This window comes from Squalius cephalus, assembly GCF_949319135.1.
Source record: "Squalius cephalus genome assembly, chromosome: 23".
In the NCBI taxonomy this organism is placed as follows: Eukaryota; Metazoa; Chordata; class Actinopteri; order Cypriniformes; family Leuciscidae; genus Squalius; species Squalius cephalus.
In genome coordinates this window covers 25,511,674-25,535,402 of record NC_137144.1, presented here as the reverse complement: position 1 = coordinate 25,535,402, position 23,729 = coordinate 25,511,674, and the positions used below count along the sequence as shown (strand labels likewise).

Here is a 23,729-nt window from a genome sequence, read left to right as displayed (position 1 = left end):
AATGACGAACAACACAAGGCCCATGTTCATTTGATAGCTTTTAAACATATTTCTTAAGACAAAACCAATACTGAAATGCTTGGAAGAGACTACATCTTTCAGTAGACAAACTAAAACATACAGATCAATCTGATGAAAACTAATTAAAAAAAACAGTCATATTTTACCAAAAAAAAAAGATATGTATGTACATCTATATTTACACACATATACACATTTTATTAATGTATGTGTGTGTAAAAAATAAATGAAAATATATAACCGTAATGAGAATTTTAAATTTGAAGATGAAATAAATAGAAGTTCAGGGGTAAAATGCTTAATTGTCAAGAAAATATCTCAATGCAAAAAAACTAAAACAAATTACACATTTTATTAACATGCAACATCTGAAATATGACTCCGTACACTAATTTGTGAGATTCGCTCATACATTGAAACGATCCACCCTGAGCACAGACACGTCACACTCCAGATCATTGTCTAGTTGCGCCTCATTCAAGTATAGCATTGATCATTTCCCCAAAAAAAACATCTCCAACTGAGAGTTTCGTCATTTGATATTAAAACGAGTATATTGCACGATAGTGTAGAACGTACCATTGTCATCACTTGGCAATAATATTAACGGTACAAATACTTTTTTATAATATGCGTCGACTTCAAAAACAGCCAAAGTATATACATAGTCAACTAAAACCCACATATGAAAAACATGAACGCAACAAAGGTCTTCGTAAGAGGGACTTCACACGTACCTCGAGACCTCAGTGACGCCCATATGGCTTCAACAATGACAGAACGACACAGTTCATTTGCTCCTGAGGCACAAAAGTGCGTTGTCACTTCACACTCGATTAAAGATCACAATCTGTAGTGTTGAAATGTTGGCCCTTTCAGTGGTTGTATTGTTTTTGCAGCACTAATGCACAAGTCTGAAACAGGATCCGTTTAATTTTTACTTTAAAAATAGTTACGTATCTTAAGGTGGCGTTATTCCCGACCAGCAGGAACCAGCCTGATGACTGGGAATTTACAAGTATAAACATATTCTACTTTGATGAGCCATATAAGAGCATTTTAGATAGATTTGGGCCGTATGGAGGCATCATAACCGCTGTCAAAACACCAGCTCTAGTAAACAAACTACAGTTTTGTTGATCGATAGGCCTTTTAGGGAGGCATGTGGCTGTCCACCCTCATTAGTTTGTGTCTAGAGTGGGTTTGTGACTGTGAGAGTTGATTGTGTTCACAGTGTGTCATATCATGTAGTTCTTCTTGAGCACCTCCAGATATTGTTGAGTGGCTCTGCTCACGGGGTCCGTCTGCTCCTGGGTCACGTTCAGGTTCAGGTTTTGAGAGCCGGAGGCCGAACCTACGGGAGACAAACGGGCAGAACCTCCTTCCAGCTCTCCTGTCACTGAGAGAGAAAAAGAAGGACAGGCGAGTCACTTTTGAGTCCACATCAAATTAATACAGAATAAATTTGCAGCTCAGGGGGCGGGGCAACCTGTCACTCCACCAATAGCAAACCACAACCATCCAATCAATTCCCCATGAACAAAATCAAGCCACGCCCTACATTTGTTCTTGTTCCAGAAGCCGTTTCACTCGGATATACGTCACAATAGGGAAGAAAAGACTATCCAAACTTCATGATATTAAGGATATTTTGTTGTAGTAATGACTCACCGTAGTCCAGCTCCTTCGATATATTCTTCTCCAGCTCCGACTGCATCTGTAACAAGACAAGATTACACTTCTAACTTCATCTCATCAAACATGCATGTCCTAAAACTAGCACTCAGCCACGTCACAGCGCTCACAATAAAACGCAGCGTTAGTAATCGGAATAGTCTAATAAGTCAAATCCAAATGCTAGTATAAGCCATTCAAAAGTTTGGGGCTTTAAGCCTGAATTTATTTGATGAAAAATACAATAAAAACAGAAAACACATTTTAAATTGTAATAATATTTCTAAGTGAACATATGTTAAAATGTAATTTATTCCTGTGATCAAAGCTGAATTTTCAGCATCGTTACTCCAGTGTCACATGATCCTTCAGAAATCATTCCAATATGATTATATTTTGTTTGAGCAAACAAGGCCATAATATAACCCCTGCTAGTGATATAATTATGATGAATTTGATTAGTATATATTAAATAAAGAATAAACTGAATCATTCACATGGATATTAGTAAAAGAAATGAGCATCAAATAAAGGGGTTCAAAATTTTGACTAATACAGACCTGAGAATAGCAGAACGTGTTACACATCATAAACATTAGATCTAATTTAAATATTAATTATGTATATTCAGTATGAATATTGTATGTCAATTTTCTGTACCCATTAAGTTCCAGGATGGACCTACATTGATTAAATTGTGCAGTATACAACAGAGCACACTGCACAGAATACTGTATCCCACAATGCAACGCTCCTGACTTTACCTTCCATTTCCAGTGCGGTAAAAGAACCGAAACTAATATCATCTGATCCAACGGTCAAAAGTTGCAATATTTTTACACAAAATAAGAATTAAAATGTAAAATAAAATCCTTTTTATAACTATAATGAGGCCATCTGAAAACAATGTAACATTCAACAATATTTTCAAAGTTGCACATTGCGAAAAAAATAGTACAATGTATATTATCCAGTATGCAGTGCACTCGTATTTAATTCTGAACAGTGTTATTTTCTCCCAAAAAAAGCAGGTGTGTGTGTGTGGTGTGTGTGTGTGTGTTCTGATAGTCAGAGATCTGCACACAGCTACACACCTGCTCAGGTATCAGGCTGCAGAGAGGACAGGTGAGAAACAGACTTTTGAGCTAGAAGCTGAAGATATCAGAGACACAAGAGGTCATGAGTCCAGACAGCAGGAGAAACAGGCGAGGGGGTTATTCGGTACGGTTAAGAAGAGAAAGATAGTGGAAGGAGAAAACATATCATTGTTCGTTAGTTTTAGAATCACCACCATCTGATGATTTTTGAAACGGTGGCTCTTCTAAAGCTAACAGTAAGTATTAGATCATGGTTAGTGTTGAATGTTGAAGCAGTGACGTGTAGGATTTGGAAAACTGCTCACGTCTAAAGCCGGGCGCTCACTGTGCGATTTTGCCGTCTGAGACTAATTTTGCAAATCCTAAAAATGATTTCTCTGATCCTAAACTAAAATCTGAAGTCTTTGATCGTTAGTTTGACATGTTCACCGACAGCCGATTAAAGGGTAACTCAACCCCTGGACAGAGCCTGACTCGAATGCTGGAAAAGTGCTGGAAAGGTGGGCAAATTTCCCAAGTAAAATGTCCTTGTAACTGTTATACTCCTCCAACAAACACATATTTTCCGCTGGGGTAAACTGCACTGAGCGGTTGAATGCGCTTACTCGATCCGCCATGTTTTTTGTTTTGAAAAGTGTCTTATTTTACCCAGAATGCATTGCAGTGTAGTCCTACTTAAGATAGTCAGAGTCTTCAGTGCTTTGTGCAACGGTCTGATTTAGATGTCTATCTGAAGTCTGACTATCTACTATATCTAAGCCATAGTCTAGTCTATCTTTGTGAAACCGGCCCCTGAGATCTTACAGTGTGACATGGCTTACAGCGAAGATCGTGTTCGTACAGTCTGACAAGCAACAATCGTAAAGGACTATTATAAATCGCACAGTGTGCACTCGGCTTAAAGGAGAGTGAAATGGCTTGATGCAGCGCTCACCTTTGCCAGGTAGGCCTCGACGCGGTTGCTCTGGGATTCTCCTACCGTACCCAGCAGAGGCGTCCCCAGGCCCAGACTCCTGTTCAGGGGTCCCAGAGAGGCCCCATACGCCCCCACAGAGCCCAGAGACGCCACATCGAGAGCGGGGCCTCCCAGACTGCCGTTCACGAAGCTGCTGGTGAGCAGAGATTTACTGCGCTGCCTCTCGCTCAGGAGTTTAGTGTTGGCCTCCGCTAACCGCTCATTCGACCTGCACACGATCACAACAAAAAGACATTTAATGGCACATTATAAAACCACAGAAATAAATAAATCAACTGAATAAAGACAAAGAGCTGCCTATTCTATAATTAAATATATTTACTAGGGCTGATAAAAAATAAAATGGGGTCATTTTATTTTTTAACTGCTTTTATTTTATTGATTTATTTGTTTTTAGTTTTAGTTTTTACTTGGTAAATGTGTGATGATTTCCTGCGCTTACTTGATATGCTTTGAAATAATATTTATTATTTTGTTCTTTTATATTTTACCATTTTTAAAAATGTATTTATTATTTTATTAATTCATTCATATTTATTTTTAGCTTCAATAGTTACATTTTTCATAATTTTCTGCTCTTCCCTTGATATTGATATGCTTTGATATATACAGTATGTATATATTTACATTAGCATTTATTCATTTAGCAGACAGTATATATATATATACGCATTTATTATTATTTTTTAGTACTACTTAGTAAAACATATTCTGCACCTCCCTTGATATGCTTTGAAATAATTCATATTTATTTATGCATTTGTTTGTTTAGATGTTTAATTATTTATTTATTTGTATTTTACTGTTTATTTATTATTTTTAGTTTTATAAGGTAAATTTTCATTTTCTGAGCCTTGTTGCTTGATATGCTTTGAAATAATTAACAGCCATTAAACTTTTTTTATATGTGGTTAATGCAACTAAATGAAATCTTTGAATCTCACAATGTGATTGAGCTGCGATTCTAATTAAGGCAAACGCTTATAAATGGCAGGACAGACTCCCATCATGCCTCTCACCTCTCCAGTTTGGAGGCCAGACTCTTGCGCAGGCGCAGCTCTTCGCTGTACAGCTGTTTGTAGCGCTCCAGCTCGGTGCGACTGGAGTCTCTCTGAACCAGACTGTCCTGCTGAACGCTGCGTGTGCGGCTGAGTTCTCCCTCCAGATCCTTGATGCGCTGCTCCATCTGAGCGCGCTGACTGGCCTCGTTCACAGCCTTCATCTGCTCCAGAGCTTCCTGAGACGCCGCCTGCGTCTGACGAGTCAAACACACAAACAGTGCCGAAAACTTGAATTATCTTTAAAAATATATCATATTTTATAGTCCAGAAATATTTAAAATAATTAAATGGTAAATAATAAAATTCTGGAGGATCACGTGACCCTTCGGCAGCAATGCACGCATAGTCCTTTGCTCTGCTCACTTTGCCAAATACTGTATAATCCTGTAAGTAAATTTTGAACCACTATCTATCTAGCCCACTATGAGTACTACAGCAGTTAAAGACAGTCGTAAAAGAGAGGTTGAGCAATCGCCAATAAAGAAGAAATTCAAAGATTCCGCCATCTCCAGAGAGGATCTCGATGCTGCTATCGCTAATGGTATCAAGCTAGCGCTCAAGGAGCAACAAAGTCATCTGGATTCGGTTGTAGCTTCGACAGTAAGAGAAGCGATAGACTCTGTATTGACCCCAGCACTCCGTGACCTACATCTGGATATACAAATGACCAATGATTCTGTTAAAGAGCTAAAAGCAGAAGTTGAAAAGTTAGCCAACACGGAGAAACAGACACGTGACCGGGTCGATTCCGTTCAGGCAGCTGCACGTGAGGATAGGAGATCAGTCACAAACTTAAGAAATCAGCTGGAACAACTTACCGAAAAAATGACGGACATGGAAGACAGGAACCGGAGAAATAATGTACGACTGGACTGGTGGGGTTGCCAGAGGGGGCGGAAGGCCATGATGCAGCTGGCTTCCTTAGAGTTAATCTTTCCAAGTGGATCCCTTCACTGAAAGGCCGCGACATCGAGATTGACCGTGCTCATCGCGTGTATGACGGAAGGAAAAACTCCGATCGGCCGCGTACTCTCATCTTCCGTGCACTAAGATGGCATGACAGGTCGTTGATCCTGAAGGGTGCTCGGCAGGCGTAACGTATCCGGTGAAATATACGCAGGACAATGTCACGCTATTATTTTTTCCTGACTTTAGCCCAGCCACAACTACCAAGAGAAAGAGCTTTAATCCAGTCTTGAAGAAGATGACTGCACTCGGTCTCCAGCCCTTCCTCATCTATCCGGCGGCAATTAAATTACGGCACAAGGGTGAGCAGATTATGTTCGATTCTCCTCAAAAAGCGGAGGATTTTGTGAGCTCATTGTCACAGAAGACTTATTCTGCAGCTCTAACAAGCAACAGGTATGCATCAGCTACCGTCGCCACCTCTTCAGCCCAACAAGGACAACCTAACGACGAGGTGTGTGGTGATCCTATCTGCCCCAAAGAGGACGATAACAAGGTGGCCATGGACACTTGTTGATTTGTTGTTGGAATCTTTTCCTCCCTATCCTGTACGCTTGTCTGTTAACTGGTAAGCTGCAATGTAGCAAATTTTTTTTTTAGGGCCCGAGCACCGATGGTGAGAGGATCCTATTGTTTTTGCTCCGTTTATTCTTCTTCTTCTTCTCCAAAGTGAATCGCTTTTTAGAGGGCCTAAACATGCTCGAAAAATTTACGTGTGATATGGTTTTCAAAATTGGGTGTGGCAAATTCTGTAAATTATTGCCTCCACATTTTGCCCCGGCTCCTGGTTTCACTTACAGGTATGAAATTTGGTACATACATGTAATGACCCAATACCTACAAAAAAGTCTCTTGGAGCATAGCCCTAAACACAACAGGAAGTCAGCTATTTTGAACTTCCTCTCAGATTTTGGGCATTTTTCGCCATTTCCTGATGTTGTACTTTAACGAACTCCTCCTACAGTTTTGATCTGATCCTCTTCAAATTTGGTGAGTGTAATCTTAAGGCCTTTGCGACGTTAAATTTCGAAGATCTTGAGTTTTCGTCGAAGGCTGTGCCCTCGGCGGCCTGACAAACTTACACCCAATTTCGGCCTTTTGGTGATTTATGCATGATCAGATAAGTTCCAGAGCCCGTCTACGGAGAGCCTGCCCACTCCCTATTAAGCTCTATTGTACAGAATTTTGGTTGTAGTACCAGCAGAGTTCCACTGGGGGCGATCGCCATGAGTGCAAAATGAATGGGAGTCTATGGGGCTAAACGGCTAAATGTATTTCTTTCACCCGATTGCCGTTGATAAATCTCAAATCTGATTGTAGATTTTGCAAGTTCAACATGGGTTTTAGGTCGAAAGTTGAATGAACGAGTACTTATGTCCTTTCGATTTCTTACAGGTTGAGTTGTTGTTGCCCATAACACGCTAGCATTCTGCTAATGAATGCTGATTGGTCAGTGAAGGACTGATTACGACCAGAGAAACCGCTTGATGGCATCGTGTCATCCGCAGCGGGACCAGAAACAAACAAAACAAAAACTCTTCTAGCAAGTGTGTTTACCTGTGTCAGCTGTGTTGTCGATGCCTCGAGTGAAAAGAAAGTGCAGAGCGCGAACGCACCAAAGTGACTGAAGGATTGCCGTGAAGCAGTATCTCTGGTCGTACATGTATATGACGTCATTGACACTTTAAAAGACTTTTTAAAGCAAATAAGTGACTCAAAAAAATCTAACACCCAGCAATGTGTAATTTATTTGCATCTCCTTTCGAATACTACATTCAAATTACTAGACAAAAAATTATATCCTGAGAAAAGCGGATTTTTATTGGTATAGCGCCATAGACCTCCATTCATTCTGCACTCGTCCTGTGAGCGCCCTCATATGGAATCAGAGAGGAACTGCAACCAGTTCAGAAGCCGGAAGTGTACTGAGAGTGAAACTTCTCGCCATATTAGACATTCTCTGTAAGTTCTCTGTCAATATTGCTTGCAGTTCCGATGTTGCTAGGCAACCACAAACAGCCTGCAGTAACTCAGGAATACGATGTCCAATCTGCCCCAAACTTCACATGTTTGATAAGAGACCTGTCTTGAACACATGACCATGCTCATATTTGGTTATAGCAATAGCGCCACCTGCTGGTAGCAGGAAGTGTGGCAAATACAAAACGTGCTTGAAAAATCATGAAACTTTGCACATGCTTCAGAAGTGGTGAAAATTTACGTGTGATAAGGTTTTCAAAATTGGGTGGGGCAAAATGGCTTAATTATTGCCCCTACATTTTGCCCCGGCTCTACGTTTCACGTACAGGTATGAAATTTGGTACATACATGTAATGACCCAATACCTACAAAAAAGTCTCTTGGAGCATAGCCCTAAACACAACAGGAAGTCAGCTATTTTGAACTTCCTCTCAGATTTTGTGCAGTTTTTGCCATTTCCAGACGTTGTAGTTTAACGAACTCCTCCTACAGTTTTGATCTGATCCTCTTCAAATTTGAGTGTAATCTTAAGGCCTTTCCTAAAGGCGCCCGGTGGCGGTGGCAGGAGTGCGAGGGCCCTTTTCATCGCTGCTTGCAGCTTTAATTTTTTTTTTTGGGGGGGATTTATTATTATTTTCTTTTTCTTTTTCTTCTCTCTCCTTCGGGCTAATGGAGAGCAGCAGGTTCGTTTACTACGTTTTTGGCTCTGTGGGCCTTTTGGGGTTATGTCTTGCGTTGAAGTGGATCGGTCACGTATCAACATTTGTTTCCGTTGTTCATGCAGACCTACATTCTCGGTAATGTGCGGTCTGTTTTGGTTTTTGTACATAGTTGTTTGTCGTCCCTTTTTCCTGTTTTTTTCTATTCCCTTCAACATACGCCAATACTTTTACTTTTATTTATTTTGTTTTTCTTCTAAAAGGATGCATCCAGAGGGATTGGTATCTAGGATATGTTTATATGTCACTTACAGTATTGTATTGATTTTGTTTTTCTTCACTTAGACATAATCTTATTTGCATTTCTAACATACAATGCATGTTCTGAATATCTTATCACTGAATGTGAATGGCCTAAATTCTCCTATTAAACGTACCCGTATATTAGAATATTTGCACCGTAAATCGATTTCCTGTGCCCTGATACAAGAGAGACTCATTTAAAACAAGAGGATGTGACACGGTTTTAAAACAAGTATTATAAATTGGCAGCCTTCTCTTGTGCTCTTAATAAATCTAAGGGGGTGCTTATCTTAGTCGATAGAAAGCTACATTTCACTATTGAACAAACTGGGAATGATGATGAAGGTAGATTTCTCTTTATCCGTTGCAAAATACATAATGATAGGTTAATATTGGCCTCCATTTACTGCCCGAATGAGGCAGACGGTGCATTTTTCGCAAATATCTCCAATACATTGCTTGGGCAGACTGATTGTTCTTTAGTGGTGGGTGGTGATTTTAATGCTGTTTTAAATCCTGCATTAGATAAATCTCACCCTGATACAGCAGCTAACCCGTCTTCTAAGTTATTGAATAAATTTATTACCGAACTTAATATAATCGATCTTTGGAGAATTCAGAATACTACATCTAAGGACTTCACTTTTTTTTCTAACCGACATAAGACTTTCTCTAGGATAGATTACATATTTCTCTAATTTCATCTAACTCTTCCATTTCTATATTACCAATTTTATTGTCTGATCACTCTGCAGTGTTATGTAATGTTCACCTTTCCAACATTAAGACCAAGGCCCCTAGATGGCGGTTTAACACATCAATACTAACTAATCCGATGTTCATTAATTCACTAAAAGATTATATAAAGGAATTTCTCATAATTAATACATCTTGCGATGTAGACCCTCAAATATTACAGACCTATCTCTCTCCTACCATTCATTGCGAAAACACTTGCGTTCATTGCGAAAACAGAAAGAGCTGTTTTCAACCAAGTAACATCCTTCTTGTCTCTAAACAACCAGCTAGATGTCAACCAATCTGGCTTCAAGAAAGGGCATTCAACTGAGACTGCACTACTGTCAGTCACAGAAGCCCTACGGATCGCAAAAGCTGCTTCCAAATCTTCAGTCCTCATTCTCCTGGATCTGTCTGCTGCCTTCGACACTGTGAATCATCAGATCCTTCTGTCCAGCCTCTCATCACTGGGCATCACAGGAACTTCCCTCCACTGGTTTGAGTCCTATCTCACAGGTAGGTCCTTCAGGGTCGCATGGAGAGGCGAGGTATCCAGAACTCATCAACTGACCACAGGTGTTCCCCAGGGTTCAGTTCTTGGTCCCCTCCTCTTCTCCATCTACACCACATCACTGGGACACATCATACAGGCACATGGTTTCTCCTACCACTGCTATGCTGATGACACACAGCTCTTCCTCTCATTTCAACCAGATGATCCCACAGTAGCTGCACGGGTCTCAAGCTGTCTAGCGGACATCTCCACATGGATGAAGGAACATCACCTGCAGCTCAACCTGGCAAAGACTGAGCTTCTCGTCCTCCCTGCCAATCCATCTCTACAACACGACTTCACTATCCAGCTAGATTCATCATCAATCACCCCATCAAGGTCGGTCAGAAATCTTGGAGTAACGCTTGATGACCAGCTGACCTTCACAGGTCACATTTCAAAGACAGCTCGATCATGCAGGTTTGCACTGCACAACATCAGGAAGATCAGGCCTTTCCTAACTGAGCATGCAACACAACTTCTCGTCCAGGCCCTGGTCATTTATAGGCTTGACTACTGCAATGCTCTTCTGGCGGGACTTCCATCATGTGCAACCAAACCTCTACAGATGATCCAGAACGCTGCAGCTCGTCTTGTCTTCAACGAGCCCAAGAGGGCCCACGTCACTCCTCTGTTCATCTCTCTGCACTGGCTACCTCTCGCTGCTCGCATCAAGTTCAAGGCATTGACGCTCGCTTACAGATCTATCACAGGCTCAGCTCCCTCCTACTGTCACTCGCTCCTACGAGCCTACATCCCTACCAGAAGCCTACGATCGGTCAACGAGCGACGTTTCGTGGTTCCATCACAGAGAGCCACAAAATCACTTTCCAGAACATTCTCATTCACAGTTCCTTGCTGGTGGAATGATCTCTCCACCCTCATCCGGAACGCAGAATCCCTGACAACCTTCAAAAGACAGCTGAAAACCCATCTCTTCCGTGATCACTTAACCGCATGAAAAAAAAAAACCTCACTTATCGGGCTTATGCTACTCTGAATAATGCCTGAACTTCGTATCTTGAGCACTTCTTGCGTTGTTTTTGTTTTTGCCTCTTCATGATGACTCGCTTAATCTAGTCCTAATTTGTAAGTCGCTTTGGATAAAAGCGTCTGCTAAATGACTAAATGTAAATGTAAATATTGTGGGAAACAACTAAATGTGCTATACGAGGATTCTGTATATCCTTCTCTTCTACTCTTGCCAAAGCAAAAACAAAAAAGTTTACACAATTAGAAAATAAGATCCAATTATTACAAAATTTACAAAAACAAAAATTTTCTGATCAACAAGCTACACGATTGTCTTCTTTAAAAGAGGAATATGATCTACTTTCGCAATCAAAGGCAGAGTTTATTTTACATAGAACTAGGCAAAAATATTATTTTGAATCGGAGAGACCTAGCCATTTATTGGCCCTCAGGTTGAGGGAATGCGAGTCTAAGGCATTTATCAGTGCAATAAAATCTTCAGATGAGCAGGTCACCACGAATCCTTTGATAATTAATGATTTATTTCAAGATTTTTACGCAAAATTATACAAAGCCGAAACCAAATATGATGAGTTTATCTGCAAAGAGTATCTAGGTAAATTATTTCTGCCTCGAATCCCACAGATGGATAAAGACTCGTTGGAGGCCCCGTTAAATCTGGAGGAGCTCCATGAATCACTAAAAAGCCTTCAAAAGGGCAAGTCACCAGGCCTAGATGGCCTCCCACCTGAATTGTACTTCGGATTTGGTTGGGACTCTCATGCTTGATTCGTTTAATTTTGCAATTGAGCATGGGGCATTTCATAGGGACCAAAAAACATAATTGATATCATTGCTTCTTAAAAAGGGTAAAGATCCGCTAGATTGCTCCAACTACAGACCAATATCACTCATCCCATGCGATTTAAAAGTTTATGCTAAAGTCCTTGCATGTCGTATGGAGAAAGTAATTCGTAGTTTAATTAAAGAGGACCAAACCGGTTTTATTAAGGGGCGTCATGCATCCGATAATATGCGTCGACTCTTTCATGTTCTTGATTTTGCAGACGCTCATCCTAGTCCTTGTGCGGTCTTTTCCCTTGACGCAGAAAAGGCCTTTGACAGGCTGGAGTGGAACTATATGTGGGCAGTTCTACAATGTTTTGGTTTCGGTGAACATTACATCTCTATGATTAAGACACTTTACCACTCACCCGAGGCATCATTTCTAACTGGTAATATTATCTCCTCCCCGTTCCCTCTACAGCGAGGAACTAGGCAGGGATGTCCACTTTCCCCCTTATTGTTCTGTTTATCCCTTGAACCACTAGCACAAGCCATTAGGAAATCAGAAGTAACACCGATTAAGATTCACAACCATAATCATATTATTTCGTTATATGCTGATGACATTATTTTATATTTAGATCACTTTGATATGTCAATAACCGGTAAAATTAAGGAATTTGATCACTTTAGTAGTTTATCAGGCTATAAGATAAACTGGACCAAATCTGCTTTAATGCCGATTAACAATGTTAAGATTAAGTATCCTATCCCCTCATTCATCCCTATTAAAGACTCTTTCATCTATTTGGGTATTACTGTATATAAAAACATCCACAAGATGGCCAGGGACAATTTTAATAACATGCTAGGAAAGATCAAGAGTGATACTCAAAGATGGAATAATCTTAAAGTCTCTCTTCAAGGCCGAATTTCCACAGTCAAAATGAACTTGTTACCTCGGCTTAATTTACTTTTTTCTATGCTGCCACTTTCCCCCCCTTCAGGTTATTTTAAGGAGATCAATTCCATACTTTCCCAGTTTATCTGGAATGGGAAGCGACCTAGAATAAAACTTGCCACATTGCAGCATCCTATACTGTCAGGAGGATTGGCTGTGCCAAATTTTGAGTTATATTATTGGTCATTCCAACTTAAGGCTCTTCATATTTGGGTTGATCCTCAATCCAAAGTTTCATGGAGAGAAATTGAAGCTGACAAAGTTAAACCACATAGGCTTCAAGACATTCTATTTGCTATAGAGTATAAATTTGGCCCAGTGGTGGACAATTCTATTAGAGTCTGGAAAAGGGTTGAAAGGCTGATGGGAGGACCTTTCAAATTTTGTAACGCCACACCCTTATGGCACAATTTTAATTTCTTATGTGGAAATCGGCCATTTGTCCAGCCTTCTTGGTCTTCACTGGGCATAAACACATGCGGCGACTTATATGATAACCAGGAGCTCTGCGCACTTCAAGAACTAAGAACGAAGTTCTGTTTACCAGCATCCTCATATTTTGTCTTCTTTCAGTTACGCTCAGCCCTCAAGGCATATGGAGTTCCCTGGGCATCCCCCATTTCCTCTCATCCTATGTGGGATTGGATCGCACCATCCTCTGGTCGGCCTTCTGTTTCTTTAATATATGGTAAACTTAATGGTCACATTGCTAAGCCTCTTTCTGTTAAATCTATCTGGAATCGTGAATTATCTGATTTTAATTTATCTGTCGACTGGGAGAGGGTGTGGTCTAATCTAATCTTAACTTCTAAAAATTTGGCTCATCGTCTTATTCATTTCAAAATCATCCATAGGGCTTACATAACTCCTTATAAGAGGTTCAAAATGAAACTGCAATCAGCCTATAACTGCCATATCTGTAACACCTTATCATCAGGTACTTTTCTTCATATGTTTTGGGAGTGTCCAATTGTTGTCAACATATGGACTAATATAAACTTGGTTTTGTCCTCTTTACTACAAATTGATTATATGTCTAATCCAGGTTTATGTCTTCTCAATGATGATTCTGATCTCTGTATAAATTCATTGCAAAAGAGAATGTTGTTTGCTGGGTTTACAGCTGCAAAGAAGATAATAATACAGAACTGGTTTACTCCGCACATGTGTGCAAAAACATATTGGATTCATAGCTTATATAAAATAGTGACTTGTGAATGTACAACAGCACGAATTAACAAGGCTAAACCTAGTACCATTGATGCATGGCAATGTTTTTCTTCCAACATATTGAACTATATAAAGGAATGACTTTATAAGGTTTTTTTTTGTTTTGTTTTTTTCTCACTCTTTCATATTGTTAAATTATGGATAATATGTCTGTTGCTCCCCCTTCCCTGTCTGTTTGTTTGAATGGATGTTACTTAGACAATAGTTGATCACAAAAAAAAAAAAAAAAAAAAATTCTGCATGCATCTGACCTTTAAAATAAAATTATTATAATTAACTTTATAAAATAATTAATAATAAAAACATGAAATAATATAATAAATAATAAAACATAATAAACTAAATCAAATTCCATCTGTATCTGAAGATTGAAAAATATAGTCTAAAACTTTTTATATTAAGACATTTTTCTTTAAATAAAATATTTTTATTTTCAAGACAATACAAAATAAAATTAAATAAACTTAAAATAAAACTTAAAGGGGGGGTGAAATGCTCATTTTCACTCAATCTCCTGTTAATCTTGAGTACCTATAGAGTAGTATTGCATCCTTCATATCTCCAAAACGTCTTTAGTTTTATTATATTTATAACAGAAAAGATAGGCTGTACCGAGTCTTTCCGGAAAAAACCGAGCGGCTGGGGGCGGGCCGTGTGGGCGGTGTGCTATAGCTGTGCTAACCGATCTAACAACAACACAGAGAGACATTTGAAGTAGTTTACTCACCGCATTGCGACAGCGAACCTTTATCATTGTGACTGCTCGATCCTTAAGCATTAGACGATCTGTAAATCGTCGATCTGGGCTTTGTTTATAAAACAATCATCGTCGAAATGCAGGGAACAAAGAGTCGTGCACAACCTCCGTTGATGCTTCGAAAAAACAAACTCCATCCACTATTCCCTTAACGCTGGGTTCTTTGGGAATCTGTGCAGGGTTGTCTTGCCCTGCCAACCAAAAACCCACTTCTTTGGTGACATTGACTTCCCTAAAAGCCGAGCATAGCGCTTTGAGGTAACGTACTGCTTTCGCTCTCTTCTCTCTCTGGTCTGCGAGTGCGCGCGCGGCCGCGGAGAAGTGCCCTTAGGACCCATATAAGGAAATTCCGCTCTATCTTACGTAAGACAGAGCCATACTCGAAAAAAACTTTCCGAAACTTGTGACAAACCGGAAGGAGTATTTTTGGAACAAAAATACTCCTTCAAACGTACAACTTAACTTTTGAAACTTTGTCCATGTTTAGCATGGGAATCCAACTCTTTAACAGTGTAAAAAAGTATGCATGAAACAGCAATTCACCCCCCCTTTAAATAAAATAAAATAAATTAAACCAAAACTTTGGAAATTGCATACTAATGGAAAGAAATGCATTATGGTGCACTGCACATTATCATAACAAAAATACATGTAATGGCACAGACATAAATAAATCAACTCAATAAAGACAAAGAGCTGCCTGTTCTACAACTGAAAATATTTATAGGGCTAGTAAAAGATCCAGAGTCTCCGATTTCCGTAGAGTACCTGCAGGAAGAGGTTGACCTCCTCTAGTTTGTGTCGGATCTCGTGTCGGGCTCTCTCCTCGGTCTCCCTGCGGTACTGCTCGGCCTGGCTCTGGTTCATCACTCCGGCCTCCAGCTGCCTGCGCAGACCGGCCACCTCCTCCTCCAGCTGCCTCTTGCTGCGCTCCGTCTGCTCGTGGCTCCGGCTCAGGCCCTTCACAGACGCCAGCTTCTCCTTCAGCTGTCGGTTCACCTCCTCCAGCCGGGAGCAGCGCGATGCCTCACGTTCGAACTGAGACTGGAGCTCGTCCATCTGGAGGCAGACAAGGGCACGTAAAGGAGGAAATAAGAGACTTGATGAAGTCTGCATACTTTTGCAGTCTTAAAGGTGCAGTGTGTAATCTTAAGCGGCATCTAGTGGTGAGGTTTTGAATTGCACCCAACAGAAGTTATGGTGGCAACAGGAAGTGATGTCGTCGACTGAGACAGCAGAGAGAAGCCAGTTAAGCAATGAGGTTTCTTTACCAAGATAAATTAAGAAATTAGGTTTACTAAATTATTCATGTTATTGCGTATATTATTGTTACCTGTTCATCATTGTGTCAGTGTTTTATTGGCTGACTTTAGCTAGCTTCTTTTCACAAAGAACAACATAGTGACGAAACGTGTTTGTCCGTTTAGGGCCACTGTAGAAACATGTCAATGTAAGGGGAGCCGTGGTGTATGTAAATAGAAATGGCTCATTCTAAGGTAATAAAAACATAACGGTTCATTATGTAAGGTCTTTATACACCACTGAGAACATAGCCTAGTTATGTATATGATATTGCATCCTCCTAAATATTACACAATACACCTTTAAAATAACAAATAAGGCTGTAAAAGCCAGAAGCTGAGACTGTACCCTAGTCTTCATTCTAGTGGAGGCGCTCTCTGCCTCCAGTCGGTGGCTCATGTCTCCTCTGAAGCTGGCCAGCGGAGAGTCCAGCTGTGTAGGGCCCTGTTCACGCAGCTGTTTCTTAGCCGTCTTCAACAGAGTCTTCAACCTGACACATACAGTAAGATGAATATCCAGACATTCTCGATCAATTTTTTTTTCATTCATTTAAAAACAGAGTTAGAAATAAAAAAAAGATATATACTGTATATTAGATGAATAAGTTATATTTATTTATTAGAAATGCTTTCTTGGCAACTAACTGAAATAAAAAGTTGAAAAACAAATTATTAAAACTAAAATAATGAAATATTTTACTTTATAATCTTTTATTTATTTAACAAAAACTGATAAAAAGAACAAAAGCACATAAAATTATTAAAACAAACTAAAATTTAAATAAAACCTAATCATTATTAAATATAAGAAGATACAAAATATGAATAAATACTACATAAATAATACTAAAATAACACTATTCAGCATGTATTGAAGTCAGTAAAAACTTGAGATGTCGGCCTAGCCATATAAATAATATATAAATAATAATAAAATATATATTTAAGTCAACATAAATAATTTAAATTGTTTGCTTAATTATTTGTTTATTTTTAGTTTTACATAGTAAATTTGTCATTCTACAGCACTATAGCACAAAAAACAATTAAGCAAATATAAGATGTGTCCTCGCATGTAAAAAGCATTTATCTCACACATTTGCAAGCAGGAGGATCCGCGTAGCCGGCTTCTCTATGTACTCAAACACGTCTACAGGTGCAGAGCTGCAGCGCGCGGGGTTAAAGGTTAAAGGGTCACCTGTACATTTCTTTCTGAAGGTCTGTGTTTCTCTTCATCTCCTGCTCCAAACGGGTGTCCACAGATTTCTTATGCTCGGCTAGTTTCTTGGCCTTTTTCTTCTCGAGCTCCATCTGAAACACACAGAGTGTTAGACAGAGAGTGTCTGGTCCTTAAAATCTTAATAACATAATTGTGTTGTCAACATGACATTTCAAAGCTTTTTAGCGTGTGTTCCACGGTGTGACATTAAATACTTAATCTAATACTTTTTCAAACAAGATTTTCCATATCTATACACTACTTTTCAAAAGTTTGGGGTCATTGGGATTTTTTTTAATACTTTTGAAAGTTTCTTCTGCTCACCAAGGCGGCATTTATTTGATCAAAAATACAGTAAAAACAGAAATATTTAATAACTGTTTTCTAATATATGCTAAATGTAATTTATTCCTGTGATCAAACCTGATCAAATCCTTCAGAAATCATTATAATATGCTGATTTGCTGCTCCACAAGCATTTCTGATTATTATCAATGTTGAAAACAGCTGTGCTGCTTTATATTTTTGTAGAAACATTTACTTTCAGGATTTTTTTGATGAAAAGCATTTATTTTAAATATTTTGTAACATTATAAATGTGTTTACTGTCACTTTTAATCAATTGAATGCATCTTTGCTTAATAAAAAAAAAATATAAAAAAATCTTACTCATTAAAAATCTTATATACATTCCAAACTAAAACAACAAACATTCAAGGGCATGTTACATGTAAATCATCCATTTCCATGTGCTAACTGAGCTTTTTTGATTGAGTCACTAAACATTCTTTTTATATAAACATGCAGACTTATTTTAATAAAAAATATCCAAGTAACACATTTTGGATGGACATTATTATTATTTGGATGGACCTGATTGGTCAGCTCTCCTTTCTCTCTCTCCAGCTCAGAGAGGCGGAGTCCCAGTCGTGAGCGGCCCTTTAGCTCCTCCTCCCACAGAGTTTGTGAGTCCTGGGCATTATGGGATAGCATACTCTGCTTCTGCACCTGGAGAGGAGGACCTCAATTAAACAAACAGTTTTTATAGTATATTCCTATAGCTTTGCTTTGCTCATCAAGATTAATGTTTGTTATGAAGTGTACCTCTCGGTTGAGTTGTTCTTCTAGCGTCATCTTACTGCTCTGCAAGTTTGTGACGAGATCTTCCAAACGATTCCTGACCTGAGAACATCACAGGGGTCAATACGCAACAGGATCCTACCTATTAGTTAACTACTTCATGCAGATCTAGAGCTATTTTTAATCTAAGCACTTTAGATCCCAGAACCAGAAATGGAAAAGGCAGAAAGGTTTAAAGGAAAGGAAAGTTTACAATCAAATGAAAGTCGAATCAAATCTGCAAAAAGACCACCACCAAAACAGAGGAAATACCCTGCTAACAACCCGACTAGAGAAAAGCAATAAAGTATACAGACACTTGTTACAAGTGTAATCACAGTAAGATTTCAGGTCTAGATTAGAAGAGCTGCAATTCACAGTAAAGAAAATCAGTCAATAAAGGGAGTTGCTAGAATCACAGCTAGAAGTTTGATGATACCAACCCCTTCTCCAGGTGATGAGCCTGATAGCTGTGAAAACAGTGACTATACCATCAGTTTACATGAAATCTCCTCTCCGACTGACTCACATGTACAGTCGCCTCATTCCTGCACTGACCAGGGTTCATCTAAAGTCAAATGTGAAGCTCAGATGACTTAAGAGGGTGAAACGAGGTTCTGACGGGATTAATGTCTAAATCTACCGTCATCAGTTGAGTCAGGACACTTGTGCTTCCCAAACTAGAGGTCCGGCTCGACCCCTGACCACTAACTGAGCGATATTTGAGCAAACTCACCACAGCCCCCTCCTGAACGCCCTTCTGTAGCGCTTCAATGCGGTTGCTCTGCTGTTTGGTCGTGGCCTCCAGTCTGGCGTTCTCGATCTCTAACCTGTAGAGATGTCATAATCTCATCAACTATTCTCAGCCATTAATGATTAGTTAGATCATATAATATTTATATCAATTTCATATAATATTCATATATAACAACTTTAAATTATGCAATAAATTACATTACTGAAATATGTAAATACGACTATAAATATATTCTTATTTATATAATATTCATATTTAATAACTTAATAGTATGCAATAACTTTTTAAATAAGTATATATGAATGTATTTATATATATATATATATATATATATATATATATATATATATACACACACACACACACACACACACCTACATATGGTTATATTAATTTCATTATATTAATTTCAATATTATGCAATAAATTACTATATATATATATATATATATATATATTCATATAATATTTATATTAATTTCATATAATATTCATATACAATAACTTAATAGCATACAATAAATGACACTACTGAAATACTTAAATATGAATATAAAAACATTAATGCAATATTAATATTCATATCATATAATATTTATATTCCTACCTCTATTATAATGATACTATTTTTCCATTTATATTTTATTTTTATTATAAATATATAAATATATACAATATTTGTTTTCTATAATAAACTGTTTGATTGTGATCCCTGACATCACTTCCACGAGTAACATTATTCAAATTAAATCAACATTATTAAACTTAAATCATGTATTATGTTGAAGTTACAAATAAAGTGACAGGCTGAGTCTGAAATCACCCCCTATACCCTCAAATATAAATATCAAATTTATTGCAGGCCAAATAGGGCACTATTTGAGGGCACAGCCATTTGTAGTGGTGTCCAAAACCATAGTGGACTTTATTGAGTGCACTCATTCTTTCCCACACTGCACCGCAATAACACAGTGTACAGCCGATGTATGCTCAACGACTGTCTGAATTCGCACACTCGTTTTCATTCACTCCTTCAAGTGATCAGTATCAGTGGACTAACGTAGGGAATAGTGAACGAGGGTTTAGAGGGCGATTTCGGATTCAGCCACAGTGCTCTTTGCAGACCCTGATTAACTGCACCTCTGCACCGCCTCCTCCAGCTGTCGAATGGTTTGCTCTTTGCCTGTAGAAGCAGATAGCGCCTCCTCTAGTTTCTGAGCGGTACTGCAGGCTTCTCGCTCCTTATCGTCCAGAGAGCTCTTCAGGTGGCTGATGCGTCTCTCGGCCTGGACGTACAGTTCTTCAGACTCCTGCAGCTGGAATTCAACAGAAAGTATAAGAGCAAACGAATCAAACAAAATTCGTTTGAATGGCCTAGATAAGAACTTATATTTGTCTATAGCGACTTCATTTATTTAATTAATGAATATGCATGCAGAAAATAATGAATGAACATATATTGTTCCTGAGACTCCAGTTACATACATGTTTTCAGGAAGTAATGGGTACCTTGGCCTTCAATCGGTCCATGTCCTTGAGTGTGCGCGCCTTCTCTTCCTCGAGGTCGTTGCGGTACCGAGTGTTGACCTCCAGAGAGGCCTCACACATGGACAGCTTCTTCAGACTGTCGGCCAGTTCCTGCTGCAGCTGTCGAAGAGAGGTCTGCAAACACACAACATAGCTTCATTCTCTCATTGGATCATCTTCCTTTTACATTATATTACACTGCGTCTACACCGGATGTGTGTACCATGTTGAGAAGTTGCTGTCTACATTTCAAGTGCCCATTCAGTTGACCAATGACATTTTATTTTGTGTCGCACTGCAGAGCTATTCTGGCCATTTTATTTTCTTTGTCTGTCTAAAATGTAAAAAAGACGTGTTTCTTCTTGTAGATTTTTTTTTATTATTATTATCTTTGTCTTTTATATACAGCGCACTACTGTTCAAAAGTTTAGGGTCAGTAGCATCTTCTTCTGCTCACAAAGTCTGCATTTATTTGATATTTGACTACATGCAATATTATGAAATATTGTGAAACTTTTTGAATATATTTTAAAATGTAATTTTAAAATGTAATTTTTAAGCAAAGCTAATTTTTAGCATAATTACTCCAGTCTTCAGTGTCACATGATTCTTCAGAAATCATTCTCATATTTTAATAATAAGCAGTTTTGCTGCTTAATTATTTTTAAGGAAACTGATGCATTTTTTTTCAAGGATTCTTTGGTGAATAGAAAGTTCAAAATAACAGTATTTATTTGAAATATAAATCTTTTGCAACATTATAAATGTTGTTCCTGTCATTCCAATTTAATGTGTCCTTGCTGAATTGAAGTACTTCTTTTGAATACTTCAAATAACTTTTGAATGGTGTATATTATATTATTAATGAATTAGTATATGTATATTTAAGTAATTTAGTCATGTGTAAAATTATTTTGCTATTGTAAATTAAACTATGCCAAATCAGTTTCATACCAATGAATATCTAAAAAATAAAGTTGGATTTCATTGCAATGTTTTTTAACAGTAGTGTTTCTGTCACTCTTCATAAAGGAAATGAATATGCAAACTGAAATAGTATGTAGTTTTAATTGGCTTAAAAAGAAGCCATTCTCTGTGTCTCTACCTCTCTCTCAGCTTTCTCCTGCTCTAGTTTGTAGTTCTGCTCTCTCAGCTCGCCATTCGTCCTCGCCAGCTCTTTGCTTCTCTCCTCCACCAGCTGGACTCTCTCCTCTCCGTCCGCACGTAACTGGTTCAGCATTTCGGCAAAGTTTTGATGCACATCTGTTACAGCTTTGTCCTTCGCCGAGCCCTTGTTGAGTGCCTCCTCCAGCTGCTGTCGAAGCAGCGCGCCCTCGCTCTGAGCCTGGGCCAGACGCTCCTGCAATGCTTCCAGTTTGGCCCCGGCACGGCTTGCCAGCTCCCGTTCGCTCAGTACCGTGGCCTCCTGTTCTTTGAGTTTGGCCTGGGCTTGGTCTTTCTCCCGGGCCAGAGTCTCCAACAGCACGGCCTTCTCCGCGATGGTCAGAGAGTTGCGGTGACACTCGTTCTCCAGGCTGTTGGCACGCGCCTCGGCCTTGCTGAGTTTCTGGGAGAGGGACTGGATGGTGTCCCGCTGGGTGCTGGACTCAAAGATGTGTTTTTCCTGCGTACGCTGATGCTCCTCACGGTCTCGCTGGAGTGTGCGCTCTGCATCTGTGCGGGACGCCTGACATCTCTCGGCCTCCTGTAGCGCCGCCTGCAGTCGTGCCCTGCTCGCCTCCGCCTCCGCCTCCAGTTGCTGCCTCACCTGCCTCTCGTGCTCCAGTTTAGCTGTGATCACTGAGCATTCGGCCTTCAGCGCGCCGAGCTGCCCGTTGTACTGGAACACGGTCTGGGCCAAGGCCTCCTCGCTCAGTTTCATGTCCCTGCGTGTGTCCTCCAGTCTCTCGCGTAGAGCGTCTCTCTCCTCCGCCAGTCGTGACTCTTCTTGCCGGCTGTGACACTGCGAGCGGTCCAGCTCGGCCCGAGAGCTGTTCAGCTCATCCTGAAGGGCTCGGTTTTGTTGCATCAACTCTCGCTCACGGTCCGATGCCTCTGTTAGCTGGGACATGGCCTGAGAACATCAGTAATTGACATGCAACAAACACATTTTAGCATTGTTTTAAAACGAATCCTTAAAACAGTACGTGGCTTGATTGCACTGGAGTGATCGGCTCTATAACACGGGAAGTTAATGCCTAAGTGCAGGTCATTAGGACAAAGCCTGAAAATCTGACCAATCACGTGTCAGAAAACAGGATTAGAGCAGTTGGGTTATAGAGAAGATCTGCTGAATGCTGTAAGTTCACTGCTTATATGTGGTAAACTTAATTCATATTTACATATTTTATTAAATCAGGGAAGAGGGGAATTGTAATTTAAATATTTAAATATGAGCAGTTTTCAGATTTAGGTAGGCTTACATTGGTAATTTGCTCTCAATTTTTTCATATTCATCATGGTTTCTTAGATGGGATGGGCTAAAATCTGCAAAGCTATGATGTCACTGCTTATTTGACTGTAAAGCTATGATGTCACTGCATATGTGATCATAAAGACATGACCACTGATTTTGGTCATTTGTTCTCAGTTATGCTCATATTCTTTATGGTTTCTTAAATGGGATGTGATATAAGCTGCAGAGCTATGACATCACTGCATATTTGACTGTAAAGATATGATGCCACTGCACGTGATTGTAAACATATGTCAGTGTATGACTGTATGATGTCACTGCATATTTGATTGTTAAGCTATGACGTCACTACACACATGTGGCTGTAAAGATATTACCATCACTGCATATGTGACCACATGCATTTGTTATTTGCAATGAATTTACTGACTGATTTACTGACATTTCTAAATATTCCCTGGCAAACACACATTAAGCTGGTAATATCTGAGGTGAGAGCGGTACCTCATTGCTCTTGTTGAGGTTTCGGAGGTTCTCCTCCTCAATGTCCTGCTGCTTACGCAGGTGGTTGTTGAGCAACTCCTCGTGTAGGGCGCGAGCACTGCGCTCATGAGAGAGGAGACGCTGAGACTCGTCTCTATCCTCCTCAAGCTAAA

The 23,729-nt window shown here is 39.4% G+C and overlaps 2 protein-coding genes across 2 annotated transcripts in view; one reads left to right on the top strand and one right to left on the bottom strand.

The window, feature by feature from the left end:
• Positions 1 to 20: 20 nt before the first annotated feature.
• Positions 21 to 23,729, bottom strand: part of ankrd26 (ankyrin repeat domain containing 26) — a 43,085-nt gene continuing 19,376 nt past the window's right edge. Inside the window, exons 30-44 of the mRNA XM_079858879.1 lie at positions 23,578 to 23,724; positions 21,763 to 22,731; positions 20,640 to 20,792; positions 20,271 to 20,446; positions 19,110 to 19,203; positions 18,817 to 18,843; positions 18,359 to 18,436; positions 18,128 to 18,262; positions 17,234 to 17,346; positions 16,385 to 16,526; positions 15,503 to 15,793; positions 4,788 to 5,023; positions 3,727 to 3,976; positions 1,693 to 1,738; positions 21 to 1,420 (exon numbers count right to left, since the gene is read on the bottom strand). Of these exons, the coding sequence (XP_079715005.1) occupies positions 1,260 to 1,420; positions 1,693 to 1,738; positions 3,727 to 3,976; positions 4,788 to 5,023; positions 15,503 to 15,793; positions 16,385 to 16,526; positions 17,234 to 17,346; positions 18,128 to 18,262; positions 18,359 to 18,436; positions 18,817 to 18,843; positions 19,110 to 19,203; positions 20,271 to 20,446; positions 20,640 to 20,792; positions 21,763 to 22,731; positions 23,578 to 23,724 (3,018 nt within the window). The 3' untranslated portion in view covers positions 21 to 1,259. The remainder of the gene's footprint in view (positions 1,421 to 1,692; positions 1,739 to 3,726; positions 3,977 to 4,787; positions 5,024 to 15,502; positions 15,794 to 16,384; positions 16,527 to 17,233; positions 17,347 to 18,127; positions 18,263 to 18,358; positions 18,437 to 18,816; positions 18,844 to 19,109; positions 19,204 to 20,270; positions 20,447 to 20,639; positions 20,793 to 21,762; positions 22,732 to 23,577; positions 23,725 to 23,729) is intronic.
• On the top strand, positions 6,034 to 11,789 carry LOC307151285 (uncharacterized protein; the record flags this gene model as incomplete). The annotated part of the gene is made up of 4 exons (XM_079859237.1): positions 6,034 to 6,291; positions 9,763 to 9,991; positions 10,190 to 10,878; positions 11,646 to 11,789. 4 exons carry the CDS (start codon positions 6,034 to 6,036, stop codon positions 11,787 to 11,789), a joined length of 1,320 nt encoding a protein of 439 aa, XP_079715363.1.